Raw genomic sequence first — 16,287 nt, 5'->3', positions numbered from 1 at the left:
CCGGCACTTCCAGCCAGTGCAGGGCTGCTTGGAAGTATGTTAACCCTCAAGTCAGATGCGGTTGTTATTTTAATGTTAGGAAAGCACTGTGGAACAAAGTGTGTCAGTACAATGATATTGCAGATTGCATTACAGTGCGAGGGAACACTGACATTCAGAACCAGAAAACAAAAGGGATGTTTGAAGAAAAAGGAATATTCAAATAATGACAATTTTTGGCATCATGCTTGCTGTGGTTCTAAGCTTGTTTTACTTCTCTTTTTTGTCATTTTTATATGCTTGTAATTGTAGTTTACTTTCATAATACCTTCTACTTCTGAAATTGTCTCAAGATTGCAGACTTGCTAATTGCTTTCTGTATGCTGTGGTGAAAATAGTGACTGTGCTCTGAATGTGACTACTGAATCAGATGTGAACCTCCAAAATGAAACAATTCGTTTAATCTAATTGACAGAATAAAATGCCAAGTTCACAGTGTTCATCTCAGTAGACTGATGTAATTGCTGGCATTTGACTTGCATACCTCTTGAAACATTAAATTAGTTTATAAACGTGGCAGAAAAGAGTGGCCTATACTTGCCAAATAAAGTTTGGGTATTTTACAAAAGCTCAAGCAATTAGCCATGTTAAGTGTTCTTTTTGGGAAGTTGTTTTATTCATTTTGTTTTGTTATTAAAGCATGAATAAGTAGTCTTTCCCTCAGCTGCTTGTTCTGCTTTTAGAAGAGGTTATGCAGCATAGAAGAATGATGGTATTTAGCTTGAGGAAAGTAACCATTTGTGCAAAACTGTGTTTATAAGAATATGGTGTCAGTTGGTTAGATGTGTATTTTTGTAACTTTAATTTTCCAGAAAACAACAAACCCAGAAAACTATAAAATTTTGTATTGTGAAACTTACTAGATGAAAATTCACAGGTTGACACTGAATTTCACTTGGATCTAAACTGAGACAGCAGTACTGTAGACATTTGGTAATGTTTAAAACTGGTGCCAGCAAAAACCTGACACCAGTATAGTTTACAAAAAGAACAATTGCTAGACAAGTTCCCCTTGAAGTACATTCTTAAATTCCCAATGATTAACTGTGATTTTGGAGGGGTTTTTTGTTTGGTTTTTTTTTTTTTTTTTTTGACAGGTTAGGAATAGTTAATTTGCATCAAAATCAATTGTCCTTTGTTCCTCTAAAGTAAGGTGATTCCTAAGCTTCTGGTTTTTTTGGGAAGTTGTATTCTGGTAATTTCCTCTAGTGATGTCTTTGGTTTTGGTATTTTAAAATATGAATTAAATTTTACCATTTTTTTCTTAATCTGTTTTGTAGTATTTCTCTCCCAAGTTGTTATTAACCCAACAAGATTGAAAATTAACGATTTCAAGATTTTTTTTTTTATTTTGAGATGTCTTATATTAAAATCAGAGACCAGTTAAAGCAACATAAAATTCAATACAGCTTTTGAAAATTTTAGGTAGTAGATAAAACATGCAAAGTCATTAAAAATACATTAAATGTATTTGATCCATACATCAGGAAAATTAGAAACTGTAGAACCACTTCTTCCTATGCTTTTCTTCCTCTTTGTAATACAGATCTTAGATAAGTTATTAATTAAAAACTATGTCATTACTTTCGAACATCGTAATAAGCTTAAACCCAAGTGATACAGGGAAATATATTTAAATTATAATTAATTAACCTGTCTCTCCAATTGGAGAGAAAATGTCTTCATTTCTACTGGATAAAGCTTCTGTTTTCAGTATATAGTGATACAGAAACAAGTCATCCAGTGAGGTCACTGGCAAAAGCTGTGTTGGCTATACTGGTGAAACAAATTTAAAAAATTGATGGAATATTTTTTCTTACTGTGCTCTTGCTTTGCTGTAGTTGTCTGTCCTTTATTACACGGGTATGTACAGTAAAACTTGACTTCCACAGAAAGCTACATATATATATATATATATATATATATATATTTTTTTTTTTTTTAGGACATTTATCAGACTTGCTGCATTAACTGTAAGCTTAGCAAAGGCAAACTTCTTGAAATTATTTATTAAAAGAGTATGTTGCTTCTGAATATGTGCAAACTTCTGAAATGGTATTTATTCAAGTACTATTAGATTTCCATTTGAGATCTGTTAGTATATATATGTCTTTGATAGTGAGAAGCTTCCACAACATGCAGAGCGTTGCTAGTTGGAAAGACATTCCCACCCCAATTGTAATGTGGCATCTAATTTTCTTGGAATAAAGAGTACATTAGTAATATGCTGATTTGTTTTGTTTATATTAATTTTGAGTGCACATATGCCTCAGCAGTCTTTACTTCGTCACTGTATTACATTACTTTAGATAAGAAGGTCTTCCCAAACACATGCACCCCACAGTGGTTACTGTCTTTTATGGTCTCTTAACCACACAGTAGAGTCCTGTGTTTTTTAAGGAGATTTACATGGTAGTACCACTTAGATTTTGTGTTCTTCTGTAATTTGAAAAGCAAGAACTTATACCAGTGAGTCACCAAAGAAATCCTGAATATAGCTCCCAGAAATAGATTCCTTTATATTTTATACTGAAAGGTGAAGGCTCTGGCATAAATGTACACAAACATTGAAAATCCTAAATGTTGTCTTGCCAGGAGGAATGGCAAGTCTAACTGAATGAGGCAGAGAGATCTTTAACCTTAGTATGGGTATACTAGGTATAACTTGTCTTTTATTTATTTTCCTAAGAACTTTTGTAGATGTTTCTGTCTTTTTCAAGATTTAAAAATAAATGGGTCTAATGGCATTTTATTTAAATCCAGCATTAACTGTTTCTTAGTAGGCACAGCAAGGCCCTATACCTCCTATGTGGTATGAGTGCATTGTGGTAACAGAGGGGAGCTGAAGTGCTGAAGTTCCCCAGCACATTCCATGCCCTGAGCCCCAAGTGTGGTTCACCCATGAACTCCAAGAACAAGTCCTCATTTCAGCTGCATGGGCCAGCGAGTCAGCTGATGCTTTCAGGATGGGTGAGTGCAGGTTTTTTCCCAATGACAGTTAAAAAAAGGAACTAGCAGGAAAGTTTTTAGCATGGAGATGCATAGGTATTTACTAGATTCATGAAGGATTATAGTATTCTCTACCAGTGACTTGGCAGTCTTCATAAATTTCTGGACATCATTCAGCTTCAGACCTGTGACAGAGCACCATCCTGGACTTCCTGTCAAATTAATCAACCTCTCATGAGACTGTTACTGGCCCCCACTGAATTCTTACCTGTGGATTGAAAACCTCAGTCCTTCTCAGCAGGAAACTCCCAGTAGATTCGTAGTGCTTTCACATCCACAGATGTTGCTCGCTGCAAAAGGAGGCAGTGGTGGGTCTTTTTAGAAGTGCTTTAGAAATTCAAAGAATGCAACATCTTAATGATTATCCAGTCTGTTTCTTTGCACCAAGTAAAATAAATTAAACAATTGCACCATTTGGGCATTCTCACGTTGTCTTTCAGCTGGAAGGATAAATTTTTACTGAGAACTGTCACAGTCAGCGAAGCAGGAAATCATTAAAACAAAAGTGAGTTCTCAGGTGAAAAATGCTTTACTGTAGAAGCTGCAGTTGCAAACAAGTAGCAAGTACAGTGTTCTGAGTTTACCTATCATCAGAGTACAGTTAGGGAAATTTGGGACAAATCAGCAGGCCTCGCTGGAAGGATTTTATGGAATTTACAGGTATTGGATAAAGATGAGTGACCTGGATTGCCTGGATTCCATTGAGGAAAAAACTAAAGCCAAATGGAAGATGAAATTTCCAGAGCCAAGGCTACAGTCTCTTTGTCTAGGATCCGACTTCTCTTCTTCTGTGTGATATTACCAAGAAAGATACTGCCTCCCATTTTATTCCTGTTTTAAATGTTGTAGTTAAAAAATGAGAGCAAGTACTAAAGATGCTTAGAGTCTTTACACATCTTTAAACTTTTGTTCTGTAGATGAAGTTCAGGATATCTAATTAATCATAAGAGAGCTTGAGATGTGTTTTACTAATAGTTTATAAACACTGGCAGTAAGTCAGGCATTTGCTTGAAATTGCTTTGCTTTGTCTGTGATAAAATTACTTAGAGACAGAGGGATTTTAAAATAAAGCAGGTAAGTCAGTGTAGCACTGATTTGTTTAATAAACTTGCTAACAAGCTTAAGCCACACTTAACTAGACAATAACTAGACACTATAAATAGTTATATTTTACTTACCAGATCAATTTTTTTTCGTTCTGTTATTAATTTTATCCAAATTTTTATTCTGGTAGTACTTTTCATCTTTGTTGTACATCTAGTAAAATGGGGACTTAAGGAGATAAAGGTTTGGGATTTATTTATTTTCTTTTTTTGTATAGGCAGAGTGCCATTTACTTTGGTGTGGTGGTCCACTAATGTGACTTAGAATGGAAATTCTTGTGTGTGTATTTAGGTCACAGCTACTGACAAGGGATTTGGATTTATAAACTGCTAGGGAAAGAAGGTATTCTTTTTCTTCATAATCAGTTTGATAATAATCAGTTACAGCATTGCATTTCTGGAAAACATGCCTTTGTAACTTAAAAAAAATTGTGCTTTTATAATGGATTTAGTGTCTTTTTGGAAGCTGGATAAGCTTTCAGATGAGACATGGCTGATTTATTTCTCTACTTTGAAGATATCCCATATTTGTGTATTTTCACAATGGTAATACTTACCATAAGTCTTAAGACTACTTTTGTTCTGAATGACTAAAATACTGAACTTCTGAAGACTTAGGGGAGCAAATTGGTTATGAAAAGAAGACATATAGGACTTAAATTGTAGGGGGAAAAAGCTAAAGATGTGTACTGGAATTTTTTCTCTTATACCTTTCTCCTCTCTAAGCAACCAAGAAAAATTACAAAGTAGCTAAATCAGACTAAATGGTTATGTTTTAAAAGCTGAAAGTGCATTAAATGGGTAGCAAACTATAGCTGAGATTTCACCAGAAATATGACTTTTGGTAAACATGTTCTGTTTCTGTTTCTATATACCTTGATTCTGTTACTTACTTTTTGTAGAATTTTTAGCATTTATAATTAAAATTGTCTTTTCATGTGGAAAGATTTAAAACTTGCACAGCTAAAAAAATATGAAAAAATAATGATGAGAAGTAGTGGATTTTATTATAAAGGTAAACAAAAAATACTAGTCAAAACAAAATTGAAATCGTGTCTTTTTAATAGTCTGAGGACTCTTAAATTGCTTCCACAGGGCACTGGCAGCCTAGGGTTTTTTCCTGAGTAATCTAAAACTGCCTGAGACAGCATAGCTGAGAATACATTTTGTGTGAAAAATCTTGCATTTTTGAGATTTGTTGAAGCCTTGTTTGACAGTAATTTTTTTTGGTTTTGCTGTCTTCCAGAGGCTATTCAATAAATTACATTTCCATGCCTGTTAGGTTAGAACCTCTATCTTTCTCAGTATCACTTGGATAAAGTATCATCTGAGCAGCCACTATCAATATAAGCATGAAATCTTATTTTCACATACCATTTACACTTGACATACTTCTCTTCAATATAGTCTTGTCTTTCTGTGTAAGACAGTTATAGTTTATTTAAAAAAAAAAAAAAGCTCCCAACATTTCTGTTCTAAGTTTCTGTAAGTGCGTGGGGTGAACTTGCTGCCTCCTGTACTCTGTTCAGAGGTGATTGCCTGCCCCACAATCTACCCCTTCCGGTACCCCAGTGCTCACTTTTCCCAGCCCAGGCCAGCCTTTGCCCACCCGTAGTTACTTTTTCCATAAATTTGGTGTTTCACTGTAACTGTAACAATGTTGGCTTCATGTGCTATTCAGTTACCTTAGTACCTTGCAAGATGTCTGCCCTGAAGTCTGCCCCGTATTCCACTTTTCCATGTTGTGTAACTCTGCCGTGATGGTCTGTGCAGCCACTCTGCAGCTTCTTGCATTGTCTGTCACGTCCAGCAGTTTTCATATGTCCAGTAGTTTTTCACACCCTGTTTATTCATCTTAATCTCAGGCCAAGGCCTGGTCATTGCCTGCAGCCAGGATCCAGCTGGCTGACAGGTCAGTTCTCCTGACAGTGTTCCAGTGCCCACTGGAGCAGCTGCCTGGGTACTGAATGACTGGAGGAGCAGCAGTCCCCAAACTGTTGGAGAAATTGAGTCAGGCTGGTCCTACTGCTGCCCTGCCTTTGCCACCTCTTCCCAGTGTCATCTTGACATTTTTTTCTTTTCTTACCTGTATGTAATTTCACCTCTTTGCCCCCTGCCCGCAAGTGCTGTTAGGACTAGGTGCCAGCTGCTGAGGCTGTGGGGGAAGCAGCAGGAGTCAGGGCAGAAGTGTAGGTGCCCCAAGCCTGTGGTGTCAGCAGCAGTGCGTGGGGGTCTCAGCTCCAGGCACCGAGGCAGTAGCAGTATATGCACTGCTGGGGAGGACAGGCAGAGTGTGTTCTTCATGCATCTGTAGGTGGGGCTGGGGTGAGTGAGGCTCTTGGCACATCTGGACTGGGCTGCTGGTCACAGCAGCCCAGTCCAGTAGCATGTGCCCATGCTACTGCTGATGGGACAGGCAGACTGTCTAATATTCATGTGCTTTGACCCCCACATGTATGTCTCTCTGGCATGTGCAGTTCACTAGCAAACCTCAAATGGGAGTAGCACTGTGTGGGAGAGGGACTTTTTACAAGAGCTTGTAGTAATAAGACATGGGGTAATAGCTTTAGACTGAGATAGGTTAGGTTTGAATATTAAGAAATTCCTTATTGTGGGGGTGTGGAGGTGCTGGCACATGTTACCCAAGGCTGTGGATACCCCATCCCTGGGAATGTTCAAGGCCAGGTTAGGCGGAGCCCTTAGCAACCTTGTCTAGCGGAAGAGTGCCCATGGTGGGGATTGGAACTACAGGAGCTTTAAGGCCCCTTCTAACCATTCTGTGGTTCTGTGATCTGGGAAGGGGTATCAGGTGGCCAGAGAGCCTTGCTGGTGCCTGTAAGGTGAGTGTGTGTATCTACCTGCTGGTGACTTGCCGCCAGCCAGCAAATGAGAGGCCCACGAGAGGGGCACAAGGGCTATGGCTCAGGCTGAGGGGTGTTTGATGGACAGAAGGATATGCTTTGCTGATACTGAGGGATCCACAAGTCCTCATGTGTTTGGGCATTTTGAGGGGCTGGAAGGTGGCATGCTCTCAGTAGTGAACTTTCAGTCCTGATCAAAAAAGAAGGAAGAGGTCTTGGCTTGCTCTGCTGAAGTTCATGTGAGTCCTGAGAGTGCTACATACTGCAAAGCTGAGCTTCACTATTGGTTGAACCTGTCAATAAGAAAGCAAGTGCTACATCTGTGAACCTGGGACAGATGCCTCTATATCTCTGGACTCATTGGGTTGGGCTCCAGCATCAGGGCAGGAGGAATCCCTGGACTGGCCTCAGAGATGCTGGAGGGGGCATCCATTATATCATCCCTTAGCACAATCAGAAAGAGGGTTCCATGATGGATATTCAACACTAAGATTTTCCTTGTGAGTCAGGTGCATCTCAAAGTTGAGAAAACAGTACTGAGAAAAATACCACTATTTCCTTTTTCTGTTTTATTGTCCATTGCTGACCATTAATAGAGACAGAATAAACATGTATTTATTACAGTAACTTGATTCATGTGACTGTGTTTACAAAACCAAACAATATTCTTCTATGGAAGAATATTTAAGTCAAAAATGCTTGGTTTGCCTTAAGCGTAGGAGAACTGAAGGAGATTATTTATAAAGTTGGGGATTTAAGCCTGAGCGGAAGGTTCTTGGCTTCATTTTGTATCCTAGGCATTTTAGTGTGGCTTTAATGACTTCACATTCCAAAGTGTAATTAATTCTCCAGTATTATTCATGATTCTGCAGTGTCTTGGGAATTCTGCAGTATTGTCATATCAAAATTAAACTTCTGACACTCATGGAGGGATCACTGACGTTTGTCTGCCTCTGCCCTGAACCTTGTTAAATCCTAAGGAATCAGGAAATAGGCAGTTTTATTTGGGATAAAGATCATAGGAATTATCTTTTTTTGTGTTTTGTTCCTTTTTTATAAACCAACAGCTTGATTTAATGAATAATATTGAATTACAGAGCTTCATTTGTAACAGTGTGACAGTAAGCGTGTCACTTAACCATGTCACAATAAGCTCCTATGTGACAGTAAGCATGTCACTTAACCAACGTGTCCTACTTTCACCATCTGTGAAACACTTTGGAAAGTCATGGAAAACTGAATCATAGGTCTTTTCCATCTCTGTTAGGTCACCCAACTGTTCATCTGCCAGTAGAATATTGTTTCCTACATCCACCAGTGTTTTTCCAGTGTGGATCCTGTCCTCTAAGCGATTTGGCTTCCTCTAGTACCTTTGGAAGATGATTTTGCAGAGTTCTAGATCTCATTGTCAGGAAGCTCTTCTGACATTCACAAAAAGATATTTTTGTTGTTGTTGTTGTTAATTTAACTGAGTTCTGTTACTTTTTTCCCATTAGCAGATAATTGTTTACAGTTTTAAGTCATATGCAATTCATGATAAATAAATAGATAAATTGCAAGTGTCTGTAAAGTATCTTATCTATACAGTATAGAGAAGAAAAACATAAGATTTTGAGATGCAAGGTAATACCTTTTATAAAAAGGTAAGCTACTCAGTTTTTCCTGAAATTATATCTATGGAAGTGTACAGACTGCTCCAGATGTACAACAGAAAAGGAATAGAATATGGAACTTAACCATGGAGTTAAAATGAAGATATTGGAATAGGTTTCAAGAATGCTTAAGCAGGGAAAGAAATTAACAAATACAGTATAGTTGTTGAACATGAAAGCAATCAGAAGAACTAAATTACTTTGTAGAGAATTTTAACTTTTCAAAATGAGTGGATGTTATTGGGGTCTGGCATAAGAATAGCTAAACTGCTTTTGAATGGCTGTCTGGGAAACAACTGGTATGTAACATGACTTTTTGTTGCACTGCCCTAGGAGGAAAATAATGTTAAATTAATTCATTTGATGAGGTTAATAGAGCATTTTGTAATACAACCTACATAAAGCATGTGTCTTAAAATAGCAAAAAATCTGTCATGGGGGCATGTTTCATTAAATATTCAGCTTTTAACAAAATCCACTTGTCCAGGATTTTCATTCCTCTATTTCAGCTGCCAATGCAAATGCTTAAATCCAGGAATGCAAACTGCATGTTCAGTCAGTCTCTTTAGAAAAAAGATAGTATTTTTTTCATCTTAGTTTAATTTTCATTGTCTTTAACTTATATATTAATGCACATTGATAAGATGTAACTTCATCAGAAGAGAAGTCAGGATTTAGGCCTTCCAAAGTTTATTTGTAGTACAACAATTTGGGCAATTGAAATATTTCTGCTAATAAAACCACCCATTCTACATACTTTGCTTTTGAAAAATCCCTTTTTCCTTCAGCACTAGTATATACAGTCAGATTAGGTATAAGGTAGTGTTTTGAAAAGGTCAGTCAGTATAAATGTAGTGTTTACATACACACCAAAAAAATTCGCCACATAATGAACTGGTTTTCTTCCTTTAAGAGATTAGAGAGGTGCTATGATTAGAATGTTTATAAGGAAGGTGAACCTTAGAAAGACTTCATATAGTCTGATCATAAGAAGAATAAACTTATCTTTCATCTACAGGAAATAAAACCAGATGAAGTTACCAGACTTGCTCTTAGGACAGAAGTTAATTTTGAAAGTGTCTGCAAAAAGGTAAGACTTGCTGGTTTTTGTTTTCCTTCCCCTGCTTCTCTGAGTGTGAAAAGGTGCAAGTACATGGATTTGACACAATGTGTTCTGTTTGTTGTGTTGTATCTTCGTTGGAGATCTTCTGTTTCTGAGGAAGTTTATCCATTGGGACATATCTACAGAAAAATGAATAGCTATCTATTAGCTGGGTGGGCTAGTCCATAGTAATTAGAACAGAATACCAGGAATAATAGTAGTTATTTCCTAGTCTTTATAAATAGATTTGTTCTGTTTTTATAGTATATATGCATGAAATAGTATAAAGTCAATTAGTATAAGTTCATTTTCAATTAGTATAAATAATCCTAAATAAGCTTTCAGCAGCAGTTGGGAAAAGGTTCTCAGTACTTTTAAATGCAGTGAGAAGTTTCCATGTGTAAACAAAACAGGACAAACATTAGCTTGAAATAAAGCTGGAATTCTAACACCCCTGTGTCTTAGTCGTTTCAATGTAATGTTTCTCTGGAAACCTGCTGATGGTACAGTATCAAATATTGACAGCCTAACTAGGGATGTCCTAAGAGATTAAATGAAGACATAGAAGATACTCACAGAAAGTATCTTTGAGTAGTTCGAAGATATTGTTTGAAATAAGCGGCTGAGGCTGAGAGCATCCCTCTTTTAAAGAGCATGTTACATTTTTGACGTGAGAAAGCAATTCTGAGTTTAAAAATGTCAATGCATGACGTTTTATGGGGTTTTTTCACTTTATCCTTAATTCCTATGGGTGGCCCACTGAGGAAGGCTGAAACTTCAAATGTTTGTTGTACACAGGGTGAGTTTTAACGTAGAATTGGGTCATTTACTCCTGTAAATGACCCAATGGCATCATTAATTTGTAATATAACTCTGCTGTTGCATATTACAGTCATGTGATGTAATTCAGTTATTAGCATAGTGTGCAGCAAGTTTTTCAATGTTTTATGTCAGCAAAATCAAGTTAATAGGAAAATATCATAGGAATTCGGTATTCCTGGAGAAGTGTTTGGGTAGAAGCATCCTAAATGTTTTTCCTTCTCGTAGTGATAGAAGAGAGTAAGGAAAAGGTCACAGGTACACTGGCATGAAGCTAAAAAGCATTCTTCTTTTAAATTTATTTGACCAGGATTTTCCAGTGTGAAGATGAGGTAGTCAGAAACTGGTTACTCTGATATTAGAATCAGGGCAGACACAAAGATTTTGAATGTGTGAGGACACATGGAGAGGGATTTCGTTCTTGAAGAGAGATGCTAAATTCTGTGACATTTTGTCACTTAACCATAGGAGATTCTTCTGCCAAGATTTCAAATTCATCAGGCTTATGCTGATTTCATAAAGTGAAGGAGCACCAAAATGAAATTATTGATGCTATTTTTTAAAGGCGTTTGTAGGTTCACAGTTGGAATTTTATTTTCTAAGGTGGCAATTTTATTGAAAAGAATGCTAAAAGAATTTAATTAATCTTATTTTTTATGTATTTTTATATATTCATATATTCATAGTCATGACTGATGGTGTACTTCTCATATTTATTTAAAGTCTTAAAATAGGCTTTAATTTAGCTTTAATTCTTGAAAATGTATATTGCATGGAGTTGTTTCAGGGTTTTGATCTGTGGTTTTTTCTGTTACTTTCTGCTGGTGTCCCTGTTTTTCAGGGAATGGAAGTCTGTTAATCTCACAGTTTTTAGTGGATGGAACTTACATTTCAAATAAAGCTGATGAAAAAATGCTCATCCTTTTTTAAATCCGTAGAGAGTTTTAACCTCCTTGCAGTAGAAGAATATTTACAATATATATCATAACTTTTCTTGTTGCTTTTGATTGACCATAACATATCTCCAACTAAAGAAGACATCCCTTCTGTGCTTAAACAGAAGTTAATTCTCCAGTATTTTGTTTCTTATTTTCCCACAGTTAGTCATTAAACATACAATTAAAAAATTTTGATTCTCTATCCTTAGCAATATTTGGTAGTCTCGTGAAATACAGACCACACTGTTTACCTTTTCATTATCTTGAGTTTCATAATATTTGAAGGAAAACATCCTGTGGCTGTTTTCATTTTCAGAATGGGTTTGTTTTCATTGACAAAAGGCAATCTGCTTTTAATTCACTGTGGAATGCTGAATATTAGTTTTGCGTAGTGGTCATGTAGTCAGGATACTTTTTAATTGCTTCTGCTCACTGAGCTTTTATGTTCCATTACTGTTTCCCAAACTTTTTCAGAATAAGTTATGCATACTTTTTTGTTTAAAAAGAGTTTGCACATATTTCCATCAAGTACAATGAAATTGTGCTAAGTGTTTAGCAGGTGGCAGTTTACTGTGAGTTCCTGTGATTAAGATTTTAATATGGCTGTATTGATAATAAGCAGATCAGATTTATCAAGTTGCAGGGGGTGTTGGCAAGAGTCACCAGTCCCATGACACAAGACTTTTTATAAAAGCATTATAAGAATCAGTAGATAAACAATTCTTTGTATATGTCTGCTGAAGTATTTTTAATCAATTTGAATATTGCTGCAGCTAGTACCATTGTTACCAACAGGTGATAAATCCTATTGTAAAAATTGTAATTAAATGTTACCATGCAACTTTGATTAGGCTTTATATTGTTGGTTCTAGTTACAGCTGTTGAAGAACAGGTCCTGTATTTTGTAGGTTTTCTCCAAGTCCTTGTGCACTTTTTGTACCAAGTTGTGCATTGTCTGTCACAAATATATTTGACAAACATTAGTAAAATTAGAAAAACATGTCATAGAGCTCATATTTTAAACTCAGATTTGCAGCTGTGGTGGCATTTTGAACTGTTGCACACAGCATATATTCCTGCAGTGTATTGGTGGCTTGATCATCAGTGTTGTGCTCCAGGACACTGAAGTTATAAATTGGAAGCTAATCCTAATAATGTTGTTCATTACAAGCAAAAAACTGAATTGAGCACTGGCAAAGTCTTAAGTGTTACCTTCAACTTCTTGCTAACAGAGATTTAGGGTAATTCAGATAGGTGAAGGTAGGCTGGATAAATAAGCTAATATGAATTAATGTTTTTCCAGTATTACAAAATTGTGTTTATAATCTGGGCTGTTTATTCAGGAAAAGAGGATGTTGGTCCACCTGCCAACACCTTCATCATAAGCACAGTTGGTTTTGTTGCCTTTGCTAACAGATGTTGACTAACTTACTGTAGCATCTCATTTAGCTTTTCTTCCACTAAGTCTTTGGTGTATAGAACATAAGGAAGAAATCCCTGCGTTTTAAACACTTGAGAATGACAGAATTCCAGCATAATGGAACTGTGCTTACAAGCAGTGATATGTCATCTTGCCTTTAGTCAAAATACATCTTAATTTTTCTAAAGAATACACACTGTATGTGTTTCAAAATGCAGCAACAGTATCCAATCCCTGGGAGCAGGGTTGAAACAACTATTGTATTTTACTTTGGGTGAATAGAGTACGCATATACATTATGATCTGAGGTTGGCACATCGCTTCTGACTTACAGAAAAAGCATTCACAGATCATAAATACCACCTAATTTTTTTGCCTCCAGATGCAATCTTCACATAACTGTGGGAGCATAATATTCCCTTGTTTTACACTGATCTTTAATCTGTGGTCCTTGAGAAGAATGCTACCTTTTCCTATTAAGTCTTGTATTGCACCCATTGCTCAAATCCTGTTGTGTTTGAATCATACAGATGCTTTTCTGCACAGCAAGTATTGAGTATGTTATAATCCTCAGAGCTTTTCTGGGGCCACATTCTTCTGAATCTGAAGATTACTGAAAAGCTTGCCACAGTTTCTAAATATGTTTAAAAAATTTTTGTAGGCCAGAAATGTAAGTCATTAGTAGCTTTTTGAAGCGCCTTTTTTTGGTTTTTTTCCCTAATTTAAGGTCTGGCAAGCTTGTTTTGGATTGCTTCATGTACAGGAACCAACTTTGTCTTGTTTGGAATTTAAAAGGAATTCAAAGGCTTTAGAAATTGGATCTCAGGCAGCTCATGAAAAGGCATAGAGAGACATGCCAGGATTTAACTGAGCAACTGGGTAAACAGTGTGAGTTTGGTCATTTAAAATCTAAGCTGCCTGATGAGGACAACTTGGCTTAACATGATTTTGGAGGGTTGACATTAGTGCTGTGTGGCTTCTGGTGCAGATATTTTTAACAGATGCCTAAAGATATAGTACTGTTAGAAGTTCTGGGGTGAGTGCATTCAGTATCTCTGGCACTTTACCTATATGGCTTAAATGAACTTGGGATGGGGAACCAACCAAAATACTAAGAGTAATATGAAAGGGTTTTCTTTGATTTATCAAACAGGACTTTGACTTATTCACATGTGAGAAGAACATTTCTGTTTCACGTCCCAAACTTCTTGAATTCACTCAATCTCTAGTGTGGGGCTAAGGAAGTTCTTGGGCAAAAAGGAGATGAGAAAGAGATTAGAAAGGTGTTTCTGCCCAGGACAGACAGGAAGAAGAATGACAGAGTTATAGGGCTAAATATGTATCAACTTTATTTCTTTCAAAAGTGTGTTTCAAGCACATAATCAAAATAGCATTTGTCAGATTCATGTCCTTTTTAAATTGTGCGGGTGACGGCCTGAGATCAGTCTATCAATTCACAGCCTCTCTGTCATTAGTAAACAAAGAAAGAGCAAGGGTGGAATAGTCACAATACTAGTTTTGTTCTTATTTTTAGATTTACATTGAAAATGTTTTTCACACCAACAGTATGTGAAAGGCAGTTTATGAAAGGCTGCTAGCTTTGAGGCTTTAATTAACAGTGAGTAATTAATTGGCATACCAGGTGTCCCAGAATAACTCACCAGATGGATACAAGACATCATTCTTGCTAAAGGAATATACGAGACTTTGTTCTAATAAATACACTTATTTACTAAGGAAATTTCAAACTTAATACTCCTCACACTTTTGAACTTTGTGGCAGGATAAGAAAGATCTAATTTCTGAATCAAGTACGGTTTTTGATTAGAGGAACAGTCATGTCTGTATTTCCTGATTTTGAAAAATAGAAATGTTTCTCTCTCATCTGATAATTCTAAATGTATGTTTGTGATCCTTTCCTTAATTTATTTTAAAAATATACTTCCTAGCTGAGAATGTCTAAACAAGCCCTCTGCATGTACTATAGATTTAATCTGAGGAAATCTACTAAATGATAAAAAAGGCCCCTGAAAATGGTCTTCTGCGTTTTAACTGGAGACTTGCTGTTAGCTTTAAAGGCTTTGGATAAGACACAGATAGTTCCTGTCTTTTGTTTAGTGTTCCACCTCCTCCCTTCTCCTTCCCCAGCCCTCCTGAAGAATTCTACTCATGACACAAACATAGTAATTAGTCTAGATGTTATTATTGATGTAAAACTTCTGTTTATGTTGCTAGTGCCTTTATTAGTAGATTCTTATGTACATGGATTTTTAACATTGCCTATGGAAATATTTTGTTTGCAGTACATAAACCATAGGGACAAGACTATTGTATGAATCAATTTTCTTTGTAATACTGATATGATAGTCCATAAGCGTTGTATAATATGCTTATCATTAATACATTACAGTTTTGTGGTTTGATTTTTGGCTATGCAGGGGCAAATGGCTGGTGGTTTTAGGGAACACATAGAAAACTTGATTCTCGTTTTTATCTAAATTTTGGTTGTTACAATCTGATAATTTAATAACCTACCTGGATTTCATAGATAATCTCCATCTCACTCTCTGCCCCCTTCCCTATAAGTATTAAGTATTGGAAACATTGTTATCTTATTTCCTTCTGCTCCAGAAGGAATGTATTGCCTTGCTAGGTGCATGGCTTCTATTCTCCAACGAAGTCTTTATAGACTTTTTTATTCTTTATAGAATAGAAGTTGAAAATAGTAAAATAATAATAGTCAAATTATTTTCCTACATGTTAAAATGTTACCTTCCCATTTTATTCCAGTATGAAACTGTCCCTGTTTAGGGCAAATTTGGGAGAGAATCCCCAAAAAGGGCTTCTCCAAAAGCAAACCCACACAGCCCCCTCCCCCAACTGGTTCGGGAAGATTTCCTCGGAGAGAGGTGGAAAGAACCTGTTTATTTGACAAGCACAGCACACACAATGAACAATACCGGATGACACCACTCTTCCACTGCTGTGAGAAAGATGACAAATTCAGAAAGTCTCTCCTGGGGGTTTGCTCTGTTATCAGTCCCTCCGGCGCTGAGGCAGCTGCTGCAGTCACAAGGTGTAAACTCTCTCTCCGTGTTCTAAATCCCAGTCCGGAGCAGTCAGCAGGTCCAGCGGGGTGGGGGGAACAGTCCAGAAAGGAATTTGGACTGTTTATCTAAAGTAACTAATGAGAAGGGGGGAAAAAAAGCAAGAGCAAGCAAAGCAGAAGCGAAGCAGAAGCAAGAGCGAAAGCAAAAAGCAGGGCAAAAAGCAAAAAAGCCGCCACATGCACTGGTGCTATCTGTATGTCCCGCCGAGTGGCTGATAAGAGGCCCAAAACAAAA

The 16,287-nt window shown here is 36.7% G+C and overlaps 1 protein-coding gene across 1 annotated transcript in view; it reads left to right on the top strand.

Annotated features, from left to right (window-relative positions):
* SRFBP1 (serum response factor binding protein 1) overlaps nt 1–16,287 on the top strand; it is a 68,719-nt gene that overhangs the window by 29,638 nt on the left and 22,794 nt on the right. Inside the window, exon 4 of the mRNA XM_050987193.1 lies at nt 9,683–9,754. Within this exon, the coding sequence (XP_050843150.1) occupies nt 9,683–9,754 (72 nt within the window). The remainder of the gene's footprint in view (nt 1–9,682; nt 9,755–16,287) is intronic.

The sequence above is a fragment of the Serinus canaria genome, chromosome Z, assembly GCF_022539315.1.
Source record: "Serinus canaria isolate serCan28SL12 chromosome Z, serCan2020, whole genome shotgun sequence".
NCBI lineage: Eukaryota > Metazoa > Chordata > Aves > Passeriformes > Fringillidae > Serinus > Serinus canaria.
Note: the sequence above shows the minus strand (reverse complement) of the source record. Positions and strands in the feature narration are given on the sequence as shown.